Genomic DNA, 24,744 nt, shown 5'->3' with positions numbered 1-24,744 from the left:
TACAATTCTTTAATAATATTTCTATTCTCCTGATTCTGTTCACTTCACCATGCAACAGTTATGTTAAGTCTTTCCATGGTTTTCTGAAATCATTCTGTTTGTCATTTCTTATAGCACAATAATATTCCATTGCAATCACAGCTTGTTTAGTCATTCCCCAATTGATAGGCATCCCCTTGATTTCTAATTCTTAGACAACACAAAAAAAAGAATTGCTATAAATATTTTTATATAAATAGGTCCTTTCTCCTTTTTTGGATGTTTTTGGGATATAGATCTAACAGTGATATTGTTGGACCAAAGGGTATATACAATTTTATAGCCCTTTGGGCATAGTTCCAAAGTGCTCTCCAAAAGATTGGATCAGTTCATAACTTCACCAACAGTGCATTAGTGTCCCAAATGTCCCAATTTTCCCATGTTCTCTCCAACATCTAACATTTTCCATTTTTGTCATATTACCCACTCTGATAGGGGTGAAGTGATATCTCAGCATTGTTTTGATGTATATTTCTCAACAGAGATTTAGAACATTTTTTCACATGACTATATATATATATATATATCTTTGATTTCTTTGTCTGAAAACTGCCCGTTCATATTTTTTTTGAGGAATAACTTATATTTTTATAAATTTGACTCAGTTTTCTATATTTGAGAAATGAGCCCTTTATTTTAAACTTTTCTTATAATTTTGGTTGCATTGTTTTGTTTGTGCAAAACCTTTTTAATTTTATATAATCACAATTAAATATTTTACATTTTGTAGTGCTCTCTATATCTTCTTTGGTCTTAAATTATTCCCTTATCTATAAAAATGACAGATAAAAGTATTGCATGCTTTCTTAACTTGATTATGGTATCACCCTTTATGTGTAAATCATGCACCCATTTTGATCTTATGTATATGATATGAGATATTCATCTATACTTAGTTTTTGTCATACTGTTTTCCTAGCAGTTTTTCTCAGATAATGAACTTTTGTTTCAAAACTTAGATCTTTGGGTTTATCATATACTAGTCATTTAATATAATGTAACCTGTACCTTAATCTATTCCACGGATTCACCACTATTTCTTAGCCAGTACCAGATTGTTTTGATAATTTTCACTTTATAATACAACTTGAGATCTAGTATGGCCAGTACTGGTGGATATTTCTGCCAATCAAGACCATCACCCCTTATGCCTTAGAAAATGGTATAATGAGCCAGAAAGTTTGTCACTTCAGTGACAAATCTCAGCAGAATGAATAAATGCCAAAGAGTGGGGAGGATGAATCATGGAGCTGAATTTGTGCCAGCATTTTGACTGAACAGCAAGATAACTTTTCCTGGCCAATACTGTTAAACTGCTATTATGTGGTCTTCCTGGAGGATATGCATAAGCCTTTTTCCTTCTAATGTTTTGTGTAAATGATGTGTGCACTACCGAAAACATTTTGCCCTAACCCCTCCTGAGGAAACATTCAAATCTATTGAACAAATGGCCTGGGAAGGTATTATTCATACAAATGAATCTGGATTCCCAGTATAGGCAATCCATGATTCTAATTTAGTCCAATCCAACAAACATTTAATTATTATATACCTACTATGCACTTAGATACTAGGAATACAAAGACATAACAAAAGGCCCAACCCTCAAGGAGTCTCTATTCTACCTGGTTTGCATGGAAACTCAAATAAAACAGGTAATTCAATTCAATAAATATACATTAAGCACCTATTATGTGCCTACATATTCTGTATTAGGTGTAGGTGGAGGATAATAGCACAGGAGGGCTCTTGGTACTAGAGATACAAAGACAAACATGAATCCAAAGCATTGATTTTTATGACTACCTTGGATCATACTCACAGATCTTTCCCAATCCCATATTGCTTACCAAATAAAGTTTTGCTTGGCGTTCAAGACGATCATCAGGTACCATCCTATCTTTTGAGCTTTATTTCATATTACCTTAATGCTGTACTCTACAACAAAAATAGACTTTTCTTTCCCCCAGGAGACAATCTGTGCTTTCTTCCCTCTATGCCTTTGCATATGCTATTACCTAAGATTGCCCTACTATCTATTCTTTACCTAATGAATTTCTAGAAATTTTTAAAAGCCCAACTCAAATGTTACCTCTTCCACTCTTTTTACCTCCACTATTGCCAGTAACTTTTTATTTTTTCTTTTTTTTGCTGAGATAATTGGGGTTAAGTGACTTGCCCAGGGTCACACAGCTAGGAAGTTTTAAGTGTCTGAGGTCAGATTTGAACTCAGGCCTCAGGACTGGTGCTCTACTCGTTGTAACAGCTATATGCCCCCCAATATCTTCTTTCCCATTGAAATATAAGCTCCACTAAAGTAAGACTTTCATTTTTGTCTTTGTAACCTAATATCTGATAGTATCCTAATGGATCCTCAATGAATCCTTGTCAGTTGGTTAGTTGGTTCTTGTCCCTACTAGTTCTCACTTTATTTTCCTACTGGTCTGTACTGCTCTTAATTGGTAATGTGTTACAGCCTGCTCTTGTCTGCCACTGGCCAAAAGAAAGCTTCAATTAGTCCAGAGAGGAATCTTCTCTTCATGTAAATAAATACAGAACAAAGAAATAATAATTTACAACTACCTTGGAACATGGGCCAGATTTTCTGCCATTTCCTTCCTTCTGTAATAGCCCATAGCATCTCATTTCTGAAGTAGGGAGAACTAGTATTCCTGGAGTCCAAATGAATTTTATTGTAAAAACAATGTTACATGTGGTTGAGATGCCATTATTAAGACATTTTTCATATATATTATAGTTTAAATAAGCCTGTGGGGACCAGTATGGGAATCTAACCACAATTCCTAACATTATTCCTATGGAAATAAGTATCCTGAGTATCAACTGACCAACTTCTTCTTGTTAGTTCTTTGTTTTATTTGTGTCTAATTTGGATTTGAGTGAGGTAAAGCTGTACAAAATTGTCATCCTCATTCTGTTTTACTGCGTCATGAAAATACAATGGCAGGACAAAAGTCAAGATGACTGTTGATGGGCAACTAGATGACACAGTGCATAGAGCACCAGCCCTGGAATCAAGAGGACCTGGATTTAAATCCGACTTCAGACACTTAACACTTCCTGACTGTGTGACTCTGGGCAAGTCATTCAACTCCCCAGTTGCCTCGAGATGGGGGGGAGATTGAAAAGGGGCCAGGATACAGTAGATAATCTCTGATTCATAACACCTGTTTCAGCTTCCATCATGGCCGTTGGAACAAGTTGTTTACATCCTCCCATTCCAGTAGGGAAAGTCTTCATTTGCTTGGGGTAGATAGCCTTCCAACTCAGTGACAGGTTTGAGACTGGTCTGTTACCTAGTTTAGCCCATCTATTAAGGGGGTTTAGGGGGTGTTGTTCATGCAACAACTTCTTGGGCCACAAGCGAGAGCTGGGTAAATCCAGTGGACACCAAAAGTGGATGAGCAGCCCTGAAAATGGCTCAGCAAGCCTCCACACCAGATGTTCGGGTCCTCCCAAAAACCTTATCCACCAAATTAGCTTTTAGAATGTAGACCAATTGGTGAATTGGAGACAGAGTTCTTTCAGATCTCAGTTGATGTAACTCCCTGAGAGGCAAATTTGGAGTAAGCTTAATATAGGAGATTGTTTTATTTTCTAAGGCTTTGAGGGTAACTGAACCAACAAACATATCTATGGATTGATGCTAGAATTTGACTTTGAGCCACAAGTAAGATATCCAGGCTTCCTATGGGATAACAGTGTCATCTGGTGGTCAGGATTGGTTACTACAGCTTTTTATTTCCCATTCTGATTCACCAAGAACTGGACAGTAATAAAAGTCACAAAGTTGAGGGTCATTTATTTATTGGTGGCTTCTCATGATAGCAAATTATTGGATTATTTGTGATGATACTTAGATTCTGAACATAATGGATTTTTAAAAATTTGATTGAAGGTTGCTGCCCTCCTGAGGCTGGAAACATTAAAAAAAGATGATTTAAGATAGCAATAACAACTAGTCTTGGGATGAAGGATGGAAGGAAACAAGTATTTATTACGCATTTCTTCAAGCCTTTCTAACTCTAGTTTTCCTATTCTATTACTGTGCCAGGGTCACTAAATGGCTTGTTGATTTTAGCTGTCATGTAGATTTGAATCAGGACAACTAGGTGGTGCAGTAGATAGAAAGCCAAGTCTGGGGTCAGACCTGAGTTCAAATTCAATCTCAGTCATACATGTATTAGCTATGTGGCCCTGGGAAAGTCACTTATCCCTGTTTGCCTGAGTTCTTCCTCTATAAAATGAGTTGGAGAAGGAAATGGCAAACTGCTCTAGTAGTATCTTTGCCAAGAAAACCCCAAATGGGGTCACAGAGAGTGAGACACAGCTGAAAATGACTAAACAGCAACAACAACAAAGTTTTGAATCAACTTAGAATTTATTAGAAAACTAGTTTCACTGCAAGTCAATTTGCCCTAGATCTCAACTTGAAATATAAAAATGAGTCATAGACAGCTCCCATTTTAATCATAACTTTGTTTTCCTTTTTTTGTTAAGCTCAATAAGACCCTATTCTTCCCCTGAATGGTAGTTCAAAGAAGATAGAGGGAGTAATGAGATGAAGGGGGAGTTTTCCTGCAAAAACACATAAAGTCACAAGTTCAAGCTGGAAGGAGTCTTAGAGATCATGTATTACAATCACTAACTAGCTACATAACTCTGGTCAAGTAATTTAACTTTGGGGGGAGGGGGCTAAAATTTCCTAATTCTAAATTAAAGCTTAGATAAATCTCTAAGAACCCTTCCAGATGTAACAACCTATGGATATAAGATAAGGTATATCAATATTTGCCTAACAATAATACAGGAGTGTCATGAAAAGCTATCAATGGAAGATTTCACTAAACCATCTGCTCCGATTCCAAATTGATTAAATTTAACATGTACATTTAGTTCTCTCTCAAATAGTCAGCTCCCAGCTGATCAGACCTGTGGCTGATTGAGCCCCACATAGCTAGAAGAATCCCATCTTTAGAAAAGGGAACTTCTTTCTAGTGTAACTCTTGTGCTATGGACCAGAACTCTGAACTTGAAACAAAGGATTCTTACAAGGTGCTAAGTTAGTGGAATAGATAGAGACAATAGTTACCTAATTTAGCATGGTTCAGTATGATTGATTTAATCCTACAAGGAGAAGTTATGCGCCAAACTTGAAACTTGAAATGTTATGCGCCAAACTTGAAGTCCTTAATGGAATTGAGGAGACAATGGTTAAATCTAGTTTAGCATTGATTTAATCCTACAACAAATAATGGTTTCCTAGTGGCTGGTTTTCTGGTGGCTGGAGGCTGAAGCACAAACCTTTGGATTCGGAGAGATTCAGAGGGCAGAGAAGGAGGCAGGAGCTCAAGCTCTTGAAACCAAGAGAGAGACAGGCCTCTAAGAAAGCTAACTGAGCCCCAGGAAAGAGACAATAAAAGATTTGGACTTTAACTCCTGGCTACACTTGTGGTGATTACTGAACTGAAAGGAAGGCTGCCTCCAGGGACCCCAAGAAAACCTCAACAGAGAAAGTTATATTTTAGAGAGAATATTACACTCTTGTGTCCTACTCTCTTGACAAGAAGGTCCTATATGGCTATGCTCTGGTGACATCTTTCTTTTCTAGCTTGCTGTCTCTACTTCTGAGAATGTTAGTACTTGATATTTTCCAAACTATAGTAACCAGCTCCTCTTATAAGCACATAGGTGCTTCAAAACGGAAGCCTCAAAACTGAAACAAAATTGTTCACAAGTTAGTGGAAATGAACTCACATCCAAACTCACGGAAAGTTTCCCCTTATATATAGGACCTCCTCCAGTTATGCTTCACTGGCCATCTTATTACCAGTGGCCGCCTTTTCCCTGCTTTTCTGTTCTGAAACTAAAATTAATTCTAAATTTGTTTCTGGAAAGGTCGCATTAATCTATTCCATATAGCAACTATTGCCAACTTTCCAGTTACCTAGGTTAAATGACTTATATAAAATCACCCAGGCAATAAATGTCAGAGATAAGATTTAAATCTTGTTTCTCCATTTCCAGAACTATTTTCCACTATATCCAGGTGCTTCCCTATTTTCCTTATACTAATGTTGACTCCATCTGCTACACCAAATTGCTCTAGAGATCCAAAAAGAGAAAAACAAAATGCTCCCTGCCCCAAAGAACTTACATTCTCTTGGAGATAATAACTTATCTCCAGAATGGTTTTGTGATAATGCATATGTGGACTCTAGGAACAACCCTAAGAAGTTCCTATACAGCCTTCCTTAACTGTTACATCTGTTTATTCATTTGTTTGTTTTAGAAACAAGTCTACAGAACATTGTGTTAGGTTCTGGGGAACATACAAAGTTTAGATAAAATGCAATTTCTATGTTCATGGTGCTTACAGTTCAATAGGGGAGAAGATATGAAAACAGATGATGTTCATATTCAATATTATAAGAGACAAATGGTAGAATAATGCAGAAGCAATTACTAGCTATCTTCCAAGGAAGAAAGTTATTGGTACAGGGCAGCTAGGTGGTGCAGTGGATAGAGCACCAGCCCTGAAGTCAGGAGGACCCAAGTTCAAATCTGCTCTCAGACACTTAACATTTCCTAGCTGTGTGACCCTGGGCAAGTCATTTAGCCCCGATTGTCTCAGCAAAAAAAAAAGAAAAAAAAAGTTACTGGGAATAATGGAGGTAAAAGAGTGGAAGAGGTAGCATTTGAGTTGGGTTTTTAAAAGATTTCTAGGAATTCATTAGGTACAGAATAGGTAGTAGGGCAAGCTTAGGTATTGCACATGCAAAAGCATAGAGGGAAGAAAGCACAGATTGTCTCTTGGGAGAAAGAAAAGTTTATTTTTTCTGCAGAATACAGCATTAAGGTAATATGTACAGATTAAGGTGATAGGAAATAAAGCTCAAAAGATAGGATGGTACTGATGATGGTCTTGAATGCCAAGCAAAACTTTGGTAAGCAATATGGGATTGGGAAAGATATGTGAGTATGATCCAATGTACACACAAGAACATAAGAGTGGAAATGGGGAGACCTCTCAGCAGACAGTTAATGTTCAAGTGGGTGGTAAGAGAATGTAGTATTTCTGAATCCAGATGAAGAGAATATATCTGGTGGGCTCCATGTTGCAAAAACTGAGGATGATAGGGACTAAGACAGACTACTGAATTTGATCATTACAAGATCACTAATGACTGGAGAACAGTTTCAGTACCACAGGGGTATGGACTAAAGTCAGATTTCAGGGATTTAAAGCCATGGGTTCAATCGATCAACCAATCAATATTAAGTGTCTGCTTTGTGCCAGACACTGGGCTAAGTGCTAGAGATACCCAAAAAAAAAAAGGCACAAGATAGTCCATACCCCCAAATAACTTCTAGTCTAATGGGGGAGACAACATGCAAACAAATTATGTAAAGCAGGCCATGTAAATGATGAATAAAAAAATAACAGAAGGAAGAGGGGTCAGAAAGTCTTCCTGTAGAAGGTAGGATTTTAGTTAGGACTTAAAGAAGCCAGGAGTTTAGTAGTCAGAGCAGAAGAAGGAGAATGTCCCAGGCATGGGAAGCAGCCAGAGAAAATGTCCCGAGCTGAGAATGTCTAATTCATGTAATAACCAGGAGGCCAGTCACTAGATCAAAGAGTATGTATGAGGGAATAAAATGTTAGGAAACTGGAAAGATAGAGGGGCTAAGTTATGAAGGGCTTTGAGTGCCAAACAGATCATTTTGTATTTGGTCCTGGGCACAATAATTAGGAGCCACTAGAATCTAAGTAAGAGGGTGACATGACTGGATCTGAGCCTTAGGACAATCTCATTATTGGATGATGGATAGAGGATGAAGCAGGGGGAGATTTTTGGCAATCTGGACCCTTCGAATGGTGATTTTACATAATTAAAGGAAATGCTAGATTTCAATTAGAGATTAGTGAAAATAAGAGTGTAATTTTTTTTTCCCATTCAAGTTCCCATGACCCCCTTAAGCACCCCTGATTTAACGAAATAGTAGGTAGTGAAGAGTTACATAACTCTTTCAAGAAGTGAAGGGGAAAGGTGAGATAGTAACTACATGGAATAGAAAGCTTCCTAGTATTGGGGATATTCTGTAAGCATGTGAAAAGGAAAAGATTGATGCATGAGGGAAAGGGAATCCCTGATGGACAAGATCCTGGAGGGAAATGGGAAGGAATAGAGGTAAGATAATGGAGATAAGAATTAGCTTTAAAGCGGAGAAGTGTGGCCTGAGGGAAGAAGGCCTGGAAGAGATGCTAGAATTTGAGGAACAGAGGAAAGGAGGTGATGTGATATGTTGGGTGGCCTCCTTCCTCTCAAGGAGAGTATGATCTTGAAAGGATAATAGGTACAAAACAAAAGGAGGAAAGTGGCAGCAGAAAGTTGGGGGAGATTGTAATAGTAAGAGAGAGTGGGGAATAAGAAAGCCTGAAATCTCCATTTTAAAGCCGGGCAGCTGGGTGGCATAATGGATAGAATACCAAGCATGGAGTCAGGAATATTTTTTACTTCAAATGCAGCTTCAGACACTTATTAGCTGTGTGATTCTAGGCAAATCACTTAACCCTTTTTGCCTCAGTTTCTACATCTATAAAATGAGCTGGAAGAAGAAATGTCAAATCACTTCTGTATCTTTGTTAAGGAAATCCTCAAAAGGGTCACAAAGAGTTGGACGTGACTGAAACTAATGAGGGAAAGGAAAGGGGGAACCCCATTTCTCGGAGCATAGATAATCCCATGAGGCGCAGTGTCCCCTGTAAAATGAATTTACAGGCCTGAAAACCTAGATTGATAAATAAAAGGTTTATCGTAGGAATTTGGAAGTAAAGTTCAGTTACAAAGACACCAGGGCCAGAGGTAGCCGCTGGGCAGGCAGGAACCCTTACATGGCTGGAAGGATGCCATGTTTTGGCTGGGAGGGCTCCTTCCTGCAATGAGGGAGTTCTGGCTCATCCCTTTCATACCCAAAAGATTGTGGGCAGTTTCAAGTTCTGGCCGGCTTTTCAGTTAGCTCATATCAGGTGAGGGCTGGGGGAAGCTGAGCTGATAGTGGGGGCTGAGCCTGGATATTCAAAGGGTGCCTTTGACCAGGATTTGTGAATCAAGGTCAGTTATGGGTTGGGCAATTAGAAAGGAATCTCAACCCCCATCAAAACTACTGAATAAATTAAGGCTAGTAATCAAAACATGTAGCTTTTTTCATCTAAATAATAAAGTAGATCTTAATGCCGGCACAGATTTATTTATTTTGGCTAAGAAGTGAACTGTATGTTCCATCATAAGATTTAGTTCTAAAATTCTGTGTACATGTAATACCAATCATTCTTATTCTGTCTGGCCAAAACAAATGACCATCTTCTTCCTTTAATTGATATGTCAAACATATTAAACATATGAAGCAAAAACCTCTTTCAAGGGACTCAAATTATATTAAAGGAAACAATAAATTATAAACAAATACAAGATAATATGCCAAGCTCGTACAAGGTAATTTGGGAGCAAGTGGTAGGGGGATCAGCAGCTAGTGAGCTTCTGGGAGTCAGGAAAAGCCTAGTGTTAGAGGGGACACTTGAAGTGAGCTTTGAAGGAAGCTAGTTAAGAGATGGAGGTAAGGAAGGATGGCATTCCAGCCTGGGGAACAGCCTGTGGAAGTGGGAAAAGAACTTTGTGTATGGGGATTAGGCTAAATCCAGAAGGGCTTTAAATGCCAAATAGGAATTTGCATTTAAGTCTAGAAAGAACTTTTGTTACAAGGAAGGGAGGAGATCTGGCTTTCTGAATATTGTTTCTGTAAATGTTGGAGAATGGATTAGAAAGAGGAAAGACCAGAGGCAGAAAAACCAATGAGGAAGTTATTTTACTTGTCCAAGCAAGAAGCTACTGGGCCAGAATTAGGGCAGTGGTCATGTGAACAGAATGGGGGCAGGCAGGAGCAAGAGTTGTGCAATAGAGTGCTGGACCTACAGATGAGAAATAGAGAGTTTTAATTTGATCTCAGGAGCTTATTAACTATAACACCCTGGGCTCAGTTCCATCATCTGTAAAATGGGTTTCTTGTGAGGTCAAATGAGATCACAATTATGAAGTGTTTAGCATGGTGCTTGGCACATAGTAAATATTATATAAATATTAGCTGTTCATGTGAAAAAGAACTGACAATACTTAGCAACTGACTGGAGAGGTTGGGGGAGGGAAGGGAGAGAGAGGATAGAATCAAAATTCAGTCCCAGAATGGCTTAAAGGGGGACAGTACATGTAGAGATAGAAGAATAAAAGTCTTTTAAATTTATAAAGAAATAAGAGCTGTAAGATACAAGATAAGGGGGGGGTGCTATAGAACAGTGTGTGGATGGGAATGGGGTAAAGAGGGAAGAAAAAAGTAGAGGAGGGGTAGCTGAAATAACAGCAATGGTAGAAGTAAAACAGAAGAGTCAGCAGAGATGGGAAGTAAGTGATACATACACTCAAGCATAATGATCAGGAATAGAACTGATTAGAATCATTGCTCTCAGACAAAGTAAAAGTTAAAATACATTTACTCAAAAGAGGAAAAAATAGAGAAACTACATTATATATCAGTCATGTAAATCTATTTTGTTTTAGGTTATTTAAAATAACTAGATAGTAAAAGATTGGAATATTGCTGTCACAAAGAAAATGATGAGGTGGTGGATTTAGAAGAGTATAGAAAGATTTGGACTTAATGAATTGTGACATTTTCTATTTTCAGAGAAACAGGACAAAGAAGCATAGTGTGGCCTTAATATAGATATAAATGAGTGTTTATGTCTATATATGTGTATGATAAAGATATGTATGTATAAGTATGTGTTTATAAATACATGTACACAATTACAGCCTTCTTAGGGAAGATATGGGAAAAAAAGGAATAATGTAAAAAATACATAGCAGAGAACAAAAGAAAACCTATAAGGAAGCAAAGATGGACAGCTCTGACCACAATATATGGCATTATTATATAGGTTTTCTTGAAATGGACATTTAATGAATCATATTTTGAATCTTTTCATATATTCTGTGTATGACAATGTTTTCTTTTTCTATTCAAGTTTTAAATAATTTTTAAAGAATAGTTCATTTCTAGTTGGGAGACTGAATAGTTGGAATGATGGTTGTACCCTTGACAAAAATAAGAATATAAAGAAGAGAAGTAAGGTTTTGGGGGAAATCTGAATGATGCGGGCGTAGCCCCCTTTAAGATTCCTTGTATCTTTGATTTACAAGATCTGGTCAAAACCCCAAGGGGAGAGATCAGTATCTGAGCCAGTTTGGGCTTGTACCCAGCCCCTCCACCGGATCTGAGCTGTCTTGGATAACCCAACCCCCAACTATCTGGAAAGCCCGCCAAAAATCTGGCCTTCCAGGAATCAGCTCATAGGCTTCTTAAAGCAGATAGAAGAGCCAAGGTAGAATCATCTTTTGTCAGAGAGTTAAAAGATGCCAGCCAAATTGCTTGCATCAGAGACTCTCTGTCCCGCCTCTTTTGGAGTATATCTTCCTCTATATAATGCCTTTTACTAACCAGACCTTAACCTTGCTTCTAAACCTGGCAATAAACATCTTTTTACCCATCTAGGTTTTCGGCCTGTAAATTCATTTACAGGGGACTCTCGCCGCCACTAGACCTGATTTAACTTTGTATCCTTGCGCCGAATCCTAAGGGGGTTGCAGGAGAGCTCCATGTGACTTCCTGTACCCCAATCCTGCCACTAGACCTCAGTTATTTGGTTCCCAGTTACCTCATCATATTACCTCATTATGAAGAATTATGTTTTGGACTCACTGAGTTTGAAATGCCTGTAGACTTACATGAGTACAACATGGATGTCTTACAGAATTAGAGATAGTAAGTAGAAGGAGGTTTGTATAGTAGCTTACCTCATATCTTAGAGATGGCCCTGGAAAACCAGGAAGCAACAATTAATGTATTTCATCTCTAGAAGATAACATATTTAAAATAAATTATTCTTTTTTTTTTAAGTAAGGAATTTCTAAAATTCTCTAGAGTCATCTAGATGATGTCAAATTCAAAAAGGACCTGTCTCTACCAGCTAGCTGCCTACTGACTTAGAAAACCATAAATCGTCATTATCTTTATTTAAAATTTTTATTTTGTTAAACATTTCTCTGTTACATTTTAACTGGGAGTTTTACCAGGCTTAGGGCCCTTAGGCCACAGTTTTGACATTCTAATTTAAAAAACCTCTAAGCCATTTGGAAATTTCTAAATTTTTTTATTTTTTAGGAAAAATTTTCTCTGGAAAGGAATGTATATCGTTTTCTGCATGGCTCTGGAGAAATTAAGGGGCATGTTGTACTAGGCTGGGCCCTGCTCCCAGGACTCCCGTTTTGGTCAATGATTGTCAGGTTGACATTTCAGAGCTGATATTTCTATAGGTCATGTGATACACATGGAATACATTCTTGCAGAGACTCACTCACCTAAATATATATTATTCATTGGTACTCTGACCCTTCTTCTAAAAGAGAGACAGACAAAAGAAAAGATAAGGTAATTTGCATTAAAGAGAAAGGGGAAAAAAAAAAACCCAATTTGATATTTTTAGCCAGTTTGAAAAGTTCACAAAGAATTAAGGGCCATGGGAGAGAGCATTTGTCTTTGGCCAGCATGAGAGAAATGCCTCCTGGGACCTTTGATGGAAGGCCTGCTATGGCAGTTGCAAAAGAAACAAAACACATTTGAGTCTAAGCTCTCCAGAAAAGGCTATTCATAGGCTTATATTATTTTTAAGTTCTAGGCAGTTTACTGTGAAGCAAAATGAAGAGGGTTAGTCTATACTAAGGCTCTAGAGAAAATATTTCAGGAAGGAAGCACATAGTAGTCTGTGCCTGATAAGGCCATCATCAGGAGCAGAAAATTTGGTGCTCCTTTTCCGGGGTCCCCTGGGGCCAGCCTTTAAGCGGAGCCAGCCTTCCTTCTCTCAGACATTCATTGTTACACTAGCTGGAGAAGGATGGAATAAATTATAGATTATAGAACATTAGAGCTGGAATGGGACTTTAGAGGTCATGTCATCCGACCCCTTCATTTTACAAAAGAACTTGAGGTCTAGCTAGTGTGTGGCAGAACTGAGACCAAATTCCAGTTTCCTAATTTCAGGTCTATTGCAGTTCATCCACGATGGGAAAATTGCTGGGTTTAGAATCAAAAACCCTGTGTGAGAGTCTCAGTGAGAGACTCACTCAGAGAGTGACTGTTCTGGGAGGGCTCTCCTAATAGTTTTGATTGAGACCATAAAATGTGTTGAGGGATAACCCCTTTGAGGACTTGGACTCACCTTAAAAAAACAACAAGAAGTAAAATGCCTCCTTCACTGATTACAAAAAGTAACACAATTATAATTTAATAATAGCAGAATAACTGAAATAGTACTTTGAGGTTTAGAAAGTACTTAGATGATTGATGATCTCCTTTGATCTTTTACCTAATCTATACAATTATCAAACAAATTAATATATGCAAAGGGTCTTGCAAACCTTAAATCACAATATAAGTGTCTATATTATTATTATTATTACAGCTTGACTTGTTTGGACAGATAATATCAGACTGGTCTTTGCCATGGAATACAAGTTTCCATGGATAGGAGTCAAACCCTACTCTCAGAGACACAAAGATTGGTTCCCCCTGGGTCAGTTTAAAAGTAGATACTGACAGCTTATCACAGGGCAGGGAAACTTGCCCTAAGCCCCAGTGTGCCACCCTTTATGCCTTACACCTGGGGAAATCCTAATGCCCACAAGGATTTTAACTATTCATGATTCAATAGATACCAGGGTGTACTGGTACATATTTCCCAGTTTTTACTTTCTTTTTCCTTTCTTAAGAACTTTAGAGCATCAGAGTAGATAGAGACTTGGGCTTGCAGTCAGAAGACTTCAGTTCAAATCTTTTCTCTGATGTTTACTTCCTATATTGCCCTAGTCAAATAATGTCTCTCAGCTTCAGTTCCTTTATGTGTAATGAGAGGGTATTAAATTTGATGGTCTCTGAGATATGTTCCAACTTGATATCTATTGAGTCTATGATTACTAAGTTAACCTGGCAGGTCTGCCAATGCTTTATGATTGAGTTTTTGGAATAAGTGCTGGATTTGGGGGTCAGTGGACTTGATTCAAATATTAGTTGTACTGTTCATTACCTCTATGACTTTGGGCCAGTCATTTCATCTCTGAGCCTCATCTGTAAAGTGAGAGGGTTAGACCTGTTGATCTCTAAGATATCTTCAAGCTTTAAATCCCATAATCTATGATGTTGGCCCATCCCATAAAAGCCATTAATCGGAATGAGATAGGATGGGAAAGCACTTTATGACCTGAAAAATCCTACATAAATGTAAGAGGTCATTCTGGTAATGATGATTAATATACCTCTGCAGTTCTAAAATCACATAAGCCATATTTTATTCTGTCACTGTAAAATGTTACTAAGAGTGGATACCTGTGTCTAATCTGAAATCCACCAGTTATTATTGGTTGGATGCTCACAGACAGACATGAAGCCTAGAAGGGAAAGGAGCCATCTGGTGAGAATGGACCATCTGCCATTTTTTCCTCCTCTCTCTTCTGCTTGGGAACGGGGCAGTCTACCAGAGTGTGGGTAGATGAGATGAGGTGCTGAAGGGCTCAAGTTTCCTGAATATTAAATCAATCTAACACAGAGGACTCTAGCAGAGGGTAGATGAGAATAAGTTTCAGAAAGAGAGTTAACTTTTTTTTTTTAACAAAGTTGCAAGCATTGCATAAATAAGTAGTATTAGATAGGAATGTAATTTCTTTTCTGATGCCCAAGCAAAAAGTCACAAGAGGAAACTTACTCAAATATCATTTGAGAAATTTCTTTTGCCTCCATTGTCCTTCTGGCTCATGTCCCTATAGACATGGAATGCCTGGTGGCCAATAATACAATGTTTCATGATACTGGAAGTAAATTTGTAACAAATGTTACAAATCTAACAAATCTAAATTTGTTTGAAAGTAGTATGCCTCGATCCCCATTCAGTCTCCATAGTTCTCTCTCTGAATGGGGATGGCACTTTCCAAGCCAAGTCTATAGGAATTGCCTTGAATCACCTCATTGTTGAGAATAGCCAAATCCTTCATAGTCAAGTACCCAGGTGAGAAAAAACAGGGCAGCCAAAATAATGAAAATTTATGAGCGTTTGTTGCTAGCTAGCGACTGCACCCCACCAGAACAGGGGAGTCAGTAAATGAGTGGTCTCAGGGTCACATATTTATAGGAAGAAGAGAGACATCAAAATGCTTCTTGATACATTTGTCATAATAAAGGAATTTCTATTCTAAACAGGAGGCAAAAAGTTATCACTCTAAGGGGGTCATTCTCAGACAGCATCAAGGAGTATTTCTTTAAGCTTATCAAGTCAAGGACTCAGATCTCTCAGGACAGCACATCTGGGGGGGTGTAAGAATACCATTTGCAGTAGGGAGTGAAGAACTTTAATAATAAACTTCTAACTACAAAGATTCAAGATTATGTTTCTCACGGTCCCATTTGGGTGCTTTTCCACTTCAATAGTTGATCATGACACAATCTTGTTACTGTGTGCAATGTTGTCTTGGTTCTGCCCGCTTCACTTAGCATCATTTCATGTCTGTCCAGGTTTTTCTGACATCAGCTTGCTCATTATTTTTTATAGAAGGCTAATATTCCATTACATTTGTATATTATCCCCCAATTGTTGAGCATATACTTAATTTCCAGTTCCTTGCCACTATAAAAAGAACTGCTGCAAAATTTTTGTACATTGGTGCCTTTTCCCTCTTTTATGTTATCTTTGGGTTACAGACCCAGTAGAAACACTGCTGGATCAAAGTGTATGCACTATTTTGTAGCCTTTTGGAGCATAGTTCCAAATTGCTCCCCAGAATGGATGGATCATTTTACAAATGCACTAACAATGCATCAATGTCCCAGTTTTCCCACATCCCCTCCAACATTTATCTTTATCTTTTCCTTCATCTTAGCCAATCTGAGAGATATGAAGTAGTATGTAAGAGTTCAGAGTTGTTTTAATTTGCATTTCTCTAATAAATAGTGATTTAGAGCCTTTTTTCATATAACTATAGATGACTTTAATTTCATCATCTGAAAGTTGTTCATATCCTTTGACCATTTATCAATTGGGAAATGACTTGTATTCTTATAAATTTGAGTTAGTAAAAGGAAGTACTTTTACCATTGCTACTTACAGAATAAGCTAAGTATTGCAGAGAATAGAGTACTAAACCTGGAGTTAGGAAGTCTCATCTTCCTGAGTTCAAATCTGACCTAAAATGTCTGCTAGCTATGTTACTGGGTAAATCACTTAATCCTGTTTGCTCAGTTTCCTCATCTGTAAAATGAGCTGGAGAAGGAAATGGCCAACCACTACAGCATTTTTGTCAAGAAGACCCCAAATGGGGTCATGAATTAATTTGACATGACAGAAAGCAACTGAACAACAAGTTTCAGAGCCAATTATAGAGCTGGAAAGGAGAGTTATGGGACTGCTGCAGTGATGATACGTCCATGTGTACTTAAATTTTTTCTTTTCTTATAGGAAGCTGGAGACAACAATCAATTCTGCTGGAGGAACCTATTTTCCTGTATTAATTTACTCAGGCTGCTTAACAAACTGACCAAGTGGAAGCATTCCAGGACCATGGTGAGCTGGGGTCAAGAGCTGATATAGTAGAGTGTGCCCCACTGAAAAGCTGTATTTTAATAATGATGATAATGACAACAATAATAAGGACCAGAAGAACGAAATGATAACAATAAAAAATGAGACGAGATAATAGCAGCAGGATAGTGCACTTGTCCTCAGACTCGGTCTGTGAAGCTCATTAAAACCAAACCCATTGGATTTGGACTCAGAAGGTCTGGGTTTGCATCCTTCTTTGTGGTGACTGGATAACCTGGTACAGCTTGTGTTCCTACTATCAGCCTCAGGATCCTCCCTGGCAAAATGAGTGGTATTAGTGGTATTAGATTACCTTGAATGTCTCTTCCAGTTCTAAATCTAGAATCCCATGAACTTTCTTCTGTCCAGTTAGATGTTCAGAGAGCTAGGAAGTGCTGACTTTTTCTCAGAGAGGCTCTTAGGAGACAGTTTTAAATGACACCTGGATATTCTTAGTGGGAGGACCCAGGAAGATGTGCTCTTGGGAGATATTTCTGTGCTATCAACAAACAAAAAACTGGAAAGAGCTTTATCATTGAATGCCTTCTGATTAGTCCATTGTCCCCAGCTATATCATTATGACAATATTAACTACTGAAAATTTCACGAGCAAAAATTCTGGTGGGTTCAAAAAAATCCATTGTATCACAACCTCCACAAAACATCGAATTTAGCACAATGGTGTCCTGTCTTGGATTGCTGCCCAAGGTAATTTAGATGCAAATGTGCCAGAAATGGTCCCTCCTTATCAACCCCTAGGGTACAACCTAATATTGAAAACTGAGCCAGTAGGACTAACTATCAGAAGAATATTAATTAGTTTTCTATTAATTTGATGAATATTTATTAGGAATCTGCTCTATGTAAGGAAGCATGCTAAGATTTATATTTCCTGAGATCATAAAATCATTTTGAGCTGAAAGGAATCTAGTAGGTCATGTAGTCTATCACCTTCACTTTCTAGGTGAGAAAACAGGCTCAGAGAAATTATGTGATTGGTGTGAGATCATGCAGGTCCTCAAAAAGCAAAGCTAATGGCTATAAAGCTTTAATATAAATTAAGAGGGCCTGTGTTATTACATATTTGTGTCATTTGTATTGAATACAATTGTAATACAATACAATACAAAATTGAAATTAAGAGTAGTCAAATGATTAGGCTTCCTGAGTATCAGAGGTGGGTAGGATTTGAATCTGCGTCTCATTTCTAAGTCATCTGAACTTTTGAATCTTTGACCCCATGAATGACACAGACACTTTAAAGAGAGAATGGTGAAGCTAAAATTCCATTCTATTCCTTAGGACATAATCCATTAGTGCCTGTTGGAATTAATTCCCAGGAGTTTTAGAAAGAGCAGGCTCGCCTAACCATGGACAACTGCCTGTTTCAATGTGCTGTCTCTGGACTGTTTCCCCAAACAACTAGCCATTTATAATGGCGCCCACTCTTCATGTCGCACCTCAGAGATGCCTTCTTCTGTTCGAATCTGGTGAAACGTGAGCTGGCAGACAGTGACAGAAGGAGCCATAACTGATAACAATGCAATGTAATGAAGTTCTGGGCCCCTTTGTGGAAGATGATATGTTTTAGAAATCCCTAAACAGAAAATGCTGTGGAGAAGAGAGCCCTAGCCTGAGCAGATATCCAAGTCCAAGTCCCACCTCTGCCATTACCTGGATACATGACATTGGACAAGCGACTTCTCGAGACCTCAGTTTTCCCCTAGACGATCACTTAGGGCCTCGTAAGAGTTTGTTTATGATGTAATTGGAATGAGAAAATGCCAGACATATTTGTAACAGAAAAATCCCTCCCTTAAGATCTAAATGTGAAGGTGTTTAGTAAAGATTTTAGAGCCTGCTGTATAAGCAGAGCCCAAACCAGGATGTATTAATGAGAGGTTAATGGGGTGGAGGTGGGGGGAGGAGCGGGGCACCAGTCTGGAGCTACAAGGTGTTTACAAGACAAATGCACAGTGGGAGGCTCTGAAGGGCAAAGCGTTTACCTTGGCTGCCTGGCAGGACTAACTGGAACCCTGCCCTTGGTATATTAGAAATTGAATTACAGAATGTAATGTCATATTTGCTATTGTCACAACAGGCAGGAAAAGCAGATTGACCCTCCGCCCTTTCCTACCTCGGGCACACCCATAGCTGCTGACCGGCACTGGAAAGAGGGCAGCTGGGAGGGCTTTCCCTGGGTCCTGAAGAGAACTTCCAGGGTGGCCTGCTTGTGCAGAGTGGGGACGGCTAGGTCCATGGCCCACACTTTCCTGCTCCTGCTGCCTTTCTCCTTTTCAGATGCTGGTAGTGTTTAAGTCTGCTCCAATCCTCAAGCGGGCCCTCAAGGTCAAGCAGGCCATGCTACAGCTGTATGTGCTGAAGCTGCTGAAGATCCAGACCAAGTACTTGGGACGCCAGTGGAGGAAAAGCAACATGAAGACCATGTCGGCCATCTACCAGAAAGTGAGACACCGCATGAATGATGACTGGGCCTATGGCAACGGTGAGCAAAGGGTCCCTGCAGGCTCCCTAATGCGAGAACATCCCAGGCAGCATCCCCTGTAGCAACCCCCAGAGGCCCGATACTTGGGAAGAGAGGATGGGACTAGAAGCTGGAAGACCTTGGCTCTGCTTTGAGCTGGCTGGGTGACCTTGGCTCAGCCACATGCTGCTCAAGGCCTTTCTTCTGGTGCCCTGAAAGAAGCGGTCTGCACAATAACTCTGAGATGGTGCAGTTCCAGGGCAGGCTTGGTGGGATCAGGCCCAGCAAGGGGGTTACTCAGAGACCTTGGGCCAAAAGGAAGGCTTCCAGAAGAGACAGGTGTGATCCAAACTGGCCTGGAGGCCTGTCGAGGCCTACATGAGGGCGCTGGGCAGTTTTTCTCAATCACTAACAATCTCTGTTAAATCTAAGTGAGCTCTGCCTTAAACATATTTTCATAAAAGAGAGAAATTAGGGAAGGATGATTTGATTCTTCAGAAGAGGACTCGTAGAACCACAAAATGTTAGAAGGGGACCACAGAAACATTCTGATCCAGATCCATAGTGCTGTGGATGAGGATGACAACCAATATTGCAATAGCAGTTTACGTTTTGCAAAGTAGTTATGAGATATATTGTCTCATTTGATCTTTCTAACAACTCCATTAGGTAGCTGCTTGTTTTATGCTCATTTTGCAGATAAAGAAATGAAATGCCTTGTCCCCAAATCCACATAGCCACTAAGTGTGTGAGAGAGGACTTGAGCTCAGAACTTCTTGATTCCCAAGCTCACGGTCACCCAGCAGCAGGCAGTTGTATGCTAAAATTCTCCAAGTGACAGAACTGGAAGCCAGGCCCCAGACCTTCTTGGAAAAGCTACAAGGGGAGTATTTGCATGTTCTGTGACCTTTTATGAATGGAGGCTGCTGTGATTATTCGTGATTCTGCTTTATACTATATATATCTGAATTGAGGATGAGGAGGCATCATCCAAGTGCTCATAGTTCCCTTAAAAGAGGACTCAATCTGTAGTTTCCCAGGACACATCTGTTTCACAAAGTAAGGCTGACCGGTGTAGCCTGAAACAAAGCATCCATTAGCTTGTACTTTGATTATACAGAGAGGTGGGGTTTTTTTTCCACCTGGTACTGGTGTTTTCTACACAAATATAGGTTTGTCCTATGCTAATGTAGCTCTAACAAAGGCTTATAGATAGGGTAGCACATTCTTGTTACCATTTATAACATGTTCAATTTTGGATGAGTTCAGAAAAGAAAGATGCATATATATATATATATATATATATATATATATATATATCACTGGTCTGCTCTGGGTATCATCAGACCACTTCTGTCCTGGAAAATAACTAGTGATTTAAATTCTTGTGACATTTTTAGCTAGGTGAATGATTTGTTCAACAATTGGCAAATCTGTCAGATGCTTCTGACATTTACTTATTTTGACACCTTGTTGTAACCCTGCCTCCTCATCCTCAATTCATAATAATGCAGAATATTATTATATATATATTATGAAGCAAAATAATAATCACAATAGCCTTCATAAAAGGCCAATAGAACTTGCAAATACTTTGTTTGCAGCTTTTCCAAGAAATAGATAGATTAGAGTAGAGGTATTATTCCTATTTTACGGATGAAGAGACTGTGGTGTAGAGTGACTTACCCAATATCACATAGCAAACATGTCAGAACTGGGGCTCAAACTTCAAGTCTGGTGTTCTTCCTATCCACCTCCCCTGCCTCTCAATGGACACAGATTAAAAGTGAAAAAATAGCATAGCTTGAGCATCTCTGAAGTGAATCCTTGGTAAAATAAAATTGTCTTCTAATCCCTAGCCCTGAAGTAAAAGGCTAAATGGCATGGAGGGGACCCAAAAATGAAGAGTTTTATTGAAGAGGATGTTCCATAAATCTTTATGCTGTTGTAAACTTTAAGAGCTTTGTCTACTCCCAGTCCCACCTGGGCAGTATACCTGGGAGTAACTACACCTTTCACTGCCTCTGTTTCTTCATCTGTAAAAAGGGGATTGTTGTGAGGAAAAATGCTTTGTGAAGCATTTTCTAAGTACAGGTTGAAGCAAAGATTTGTCCTTATCTTGGAATTGTGGCATTTCCAGCCAGCAGTAAGAGAGCACTCCCCATTAAGTATATTTTGAAGAGATTGCAGAGAAATGGGCTGGGGGTTGGTTTCTTATTAGTAAATCTCCTCAGATACAAACCACTGTGTTCCATACTCCCTTCCACCTCTCCGAAGCTGAAATTTCCTACTTCTACTTCCAAAGAAGTTTGTGGGTGGCCCCAAACTACTGAAAACTGACTATCCCTACATTAACTACCAGTGACTCTGCTGTGATCCCTTAGACCAAACTCCCTTCTTTAGCTACCGTTTTCAGTTATGTGTTGACTTTCTGGATCCGGCTGTCACAGGTAGTCCTGAATTCCTCAGAGACTAACCAGGGAAATTGGAATGTGAGTCCTCTGAGGGCAGGTATTGGGTCTTTTTGTTTCTGTGTCCCCAGCATGGGACCTGAAACCTAACCCTCTTTTATTCACTCACTCTTGGTAGCCAGATCATAAAGGTGTAACCCGCAACATGTGTGCTGGCTATCATCCCTCTCCCTCTCCCCAATGCAGACATTGATGCCAGACCATGGGATTTCCAGGCGGAAGAATGTACTTTAAGGGCCAACATTGAAGCCTTCAACAGCCGGCGCTATGACAGGCCCCAGGACTCGGAGTTCGCACCTGTGGATAACTGCTTGCAGAGTGTCCTGGGACAGAAGCTGGAACTCCCTGAGGATTTCTATTATTCCTATGAGCTCTGGTTGGAGAGGGAGGTGTTTTCACAGCCCATCTGTTGGGAGGAGCTCCTCCAGAGTCACTGACTGGGTTCTCATCTGTCTCCCACACAGTGTTGAATGCCTTGGGGAAAACACCTACACACACACACACACACACACACACACACACACACACACACACACACACAGGATCCTGACCACTCTGCTCTTCTACCTTTTAGAAGCTCTCCTAATTTTAATTCCAATCTGAAGCTCCAGGTCCAGAATGCGGAGAGCTCAATTTGAGGGGATTAGTGGAAGAGAGAGGAGCTATTTCAGCCCTAATTTCTTCTTTCCCTGCTTATCCTCTGGGAAAAGTATCTAAATCCAGGACAGATCTGGGAAGATCGGGGTAAGGGGTGAAAGTCAGAGTCCTAGGACCAAAACATGCTCCTTTGGAGCTGATTTCCAAGATACAGAACAACCTTAGATTCTAATGAATCTTACAGTGGGGGCGGACCCAGGGATACTCTGGATAAGATCCTGGGTTTCCCTCTTTTTCCCCTTTGCCTTTGCTGGCTAGGAGAACATTCCTTGGGCTTTCTGGGGCTTTCTGACTCATGGCATTCACTTCAATGTAAGACTTGCAGCCCTCCTTCTCCTAAACTGGGTAACTAGTGTTGCAGAATGAAGGAAGATAAGTGTTTTGTGCTTCAGTCCTGGATTTCTTAAGACTTGGCCCGAGGATTTTCCCAAATGCCAGCTCTGAAATTGGGTTCATTTTTTAATCTTTGTCAAAGATATCTCAGGCATCTGTATCCAGTCAATCCACATAGGCTTCTTGGGAAGATAACATTGTCACTTGGGGAGTCAGTCAAGCCTGAGGATGGAGGACAGAGGCTCCATACTTGCATGTCCCTCGCCCCTGACACTGCATGTAACACGTACATGCATGCTTCTGAAAGTCATTTGCAATAAGTGGAGCTACATAAGAGCCCACTTACTGCTGCAACATTTCAATAGACTTCCCTCCATAGGACAGATCTATCCTTCCACATAGGGCCATACCTCTATTGGAGAAGATGAGAGTCTTATTCCCCCAGGCCTGCATGTGGGAGTACAGTGTATTATATATAATGATTATTTTCTTTGTTCCCTAAAGAGTCTGTACTGGATTTCCAAATGATTGCCCTGCCTCTTCTATAAGAGTCCGACACCATTTTAAGAAGAGACTACTAGCGTGGAACACTCAGGTTTCCTCAGAAAATGTTTTCCAATTCCCTACCTTCCCCCAGCTCCTGACTGCCTGAGTCTTGCAGAAAATTACTCTTTTTTTTTCCCACTTCATTTTTCAAAAGACAAGTTAGCCACAGGAGAGCATAGTTATTATATGAAAATTGTATCATTCGTGCTGCGGATCGATTTATTTTTTAATTGAATGGAACAGCAAAAACAGCCTGGCTTACCATATTTTTTCACCTTCAACTTGATTAATCTTCCTATCCCTGCAATTTCAGTGTCCTGGGGAGATTTAGCAATGTTGCTTCCACCTAAAACTATTAATGCCTCTTCAGAAATCTAAGGGCTGGTGTGCTAAGCTGCCTTGTTTTCTCCATGCTATAATAAAACCACCAGATTTCTCACAGAAAGAAGGCTGAATGGCCTCTCTCCTGGCACAGTAAGGACCAATTGTCCCCCCTGCCCAACAATGATATCCTATGGCCTTATCTCTTTCAAATTATACCTCCCAAAAGGTTATTTTCTCTTTTCTTTACCAGGAAAGCTTTTTAAGGCACCTGCAGAAACTGGCTGTATTTATTTACTCCTTCCCTTGTGAGGAATGGAGATTTTGTTTCACTCATGGCGTTATTAATGTTACAGCATGTTGTTATTGATGCTCAACTCAAATAAAAATTTATTAAGCACCTCCAGAAGCAGCGTGCCGAATTATGAAAGTGTCAAAAATGCAGGCTGCGTTGGCCAGGGCCGCTCCCCAGTGACAAGATAACATTAATATATGGTTATCTAAGTCAGTATGCAGGTCACAGTGATCCTTATGGATGGTTTAGTGGGGTCCTCCCCGCATTTCTATTTGAGTCTGATACCTAAGTGGGCATTGAATACCTATTAGAGTCAGGAAAGTTCAAGGCTGAAGTTTGGTCTCTGACACCTAATGGCTGTGTGACTCCAGACTAGTTACTTAACATTTCACCCCTCAGTGCGTTGCTCCCAACTTTAACCAAAGTGCTTACTTTAACCTATGGTCCTTGAACTTTAAAAAAAAAAAAAAAATTAGGTTGTTTTGTCATTCTTGGTTTTCTCTGCAATCCTACAGATTTTATTTTAGGCATTTGAAAACATTATTCAGAGAAAGTACCTATAGGTTTCCCTAAAGGGGTCTGTGATGCACAAAATGCTCAAAAACAAAAAGTTGCGGAAAAATCTTCTAAAGCAGAGATCTCCAATGCCAGCGAAATCAAAAGGCCAGACCTGATTAAAAAAGGGGAAGCAGGGAACTACAATGCAATGGGTATTGGAGAAGATTACAAGATAATAATATAGGTCCTTTCCTCCTGAAAGACACATCTGGAGAGAGATATCAGGTGCATATACCAATAACTTTATACAGGATGATATGTAATGTACACATAAGGGACATGGCCA

General features: G+C 39.5%; 1 protein-coding gene across 2 annotated transcripts in view; it reads left to right on the top strand.

Annotated features, from left to right (window-relative positions):
• The window catches only part of STRIP2 (striatin interacting protein 2), a 73,393-nt gene extending 49,382 nt beyond the window's left edge, over positions 1 to 24,011 (top strand). For both annotated transcript variants that reach the window (XM_074267949.1, XM_074267950.1), the window contains exons 19-21: positions 16,670 to 16,774; positions 19,094 to 19,298; positions 21,935 to 24,011. In XM_074267949.1, the coding sequence (XP_074124050.1) occupies positions 16,670 to 16,774; positions 19,094 to 19,298; positions 21,935 to 22,185 (561 nt within the window). In that variant the 3' untranslated portion in view covers positions 22,186 to 24,011. The remainder of the gene's footprint in view (positions 1 to 16,669; positions 16,775 to 19,093; positions 19,299 to 21,934) is intronic.
• The last annotated feature ends 733 nt before the right edge of the window (positions 24,012 to 24,744 follow it).

The sequence above is a fragment of the Sminthopsis crassicaudata genome, chromosome 5 (genome assembly GCF_048593235.1).
Source record: "Sminthopsis crassicaudata isolate SCR6 chromosome 5, ASM4859323v1, whole genome shotgun sequence".
In the NCBI taxonomy this organism is placed as follows: Eukaryota; Metazoa; Chordata; class Mammalia; order Dasyuromorphia; family Dasyuridae; genus Sminthopsis; species Sminthopsis crassicaudata.
The sequence above is the reverse complement of the archived record's forward strand: the minus strand, read 5'-3'. Positions and strand labels throughout refer to the sequence as shown.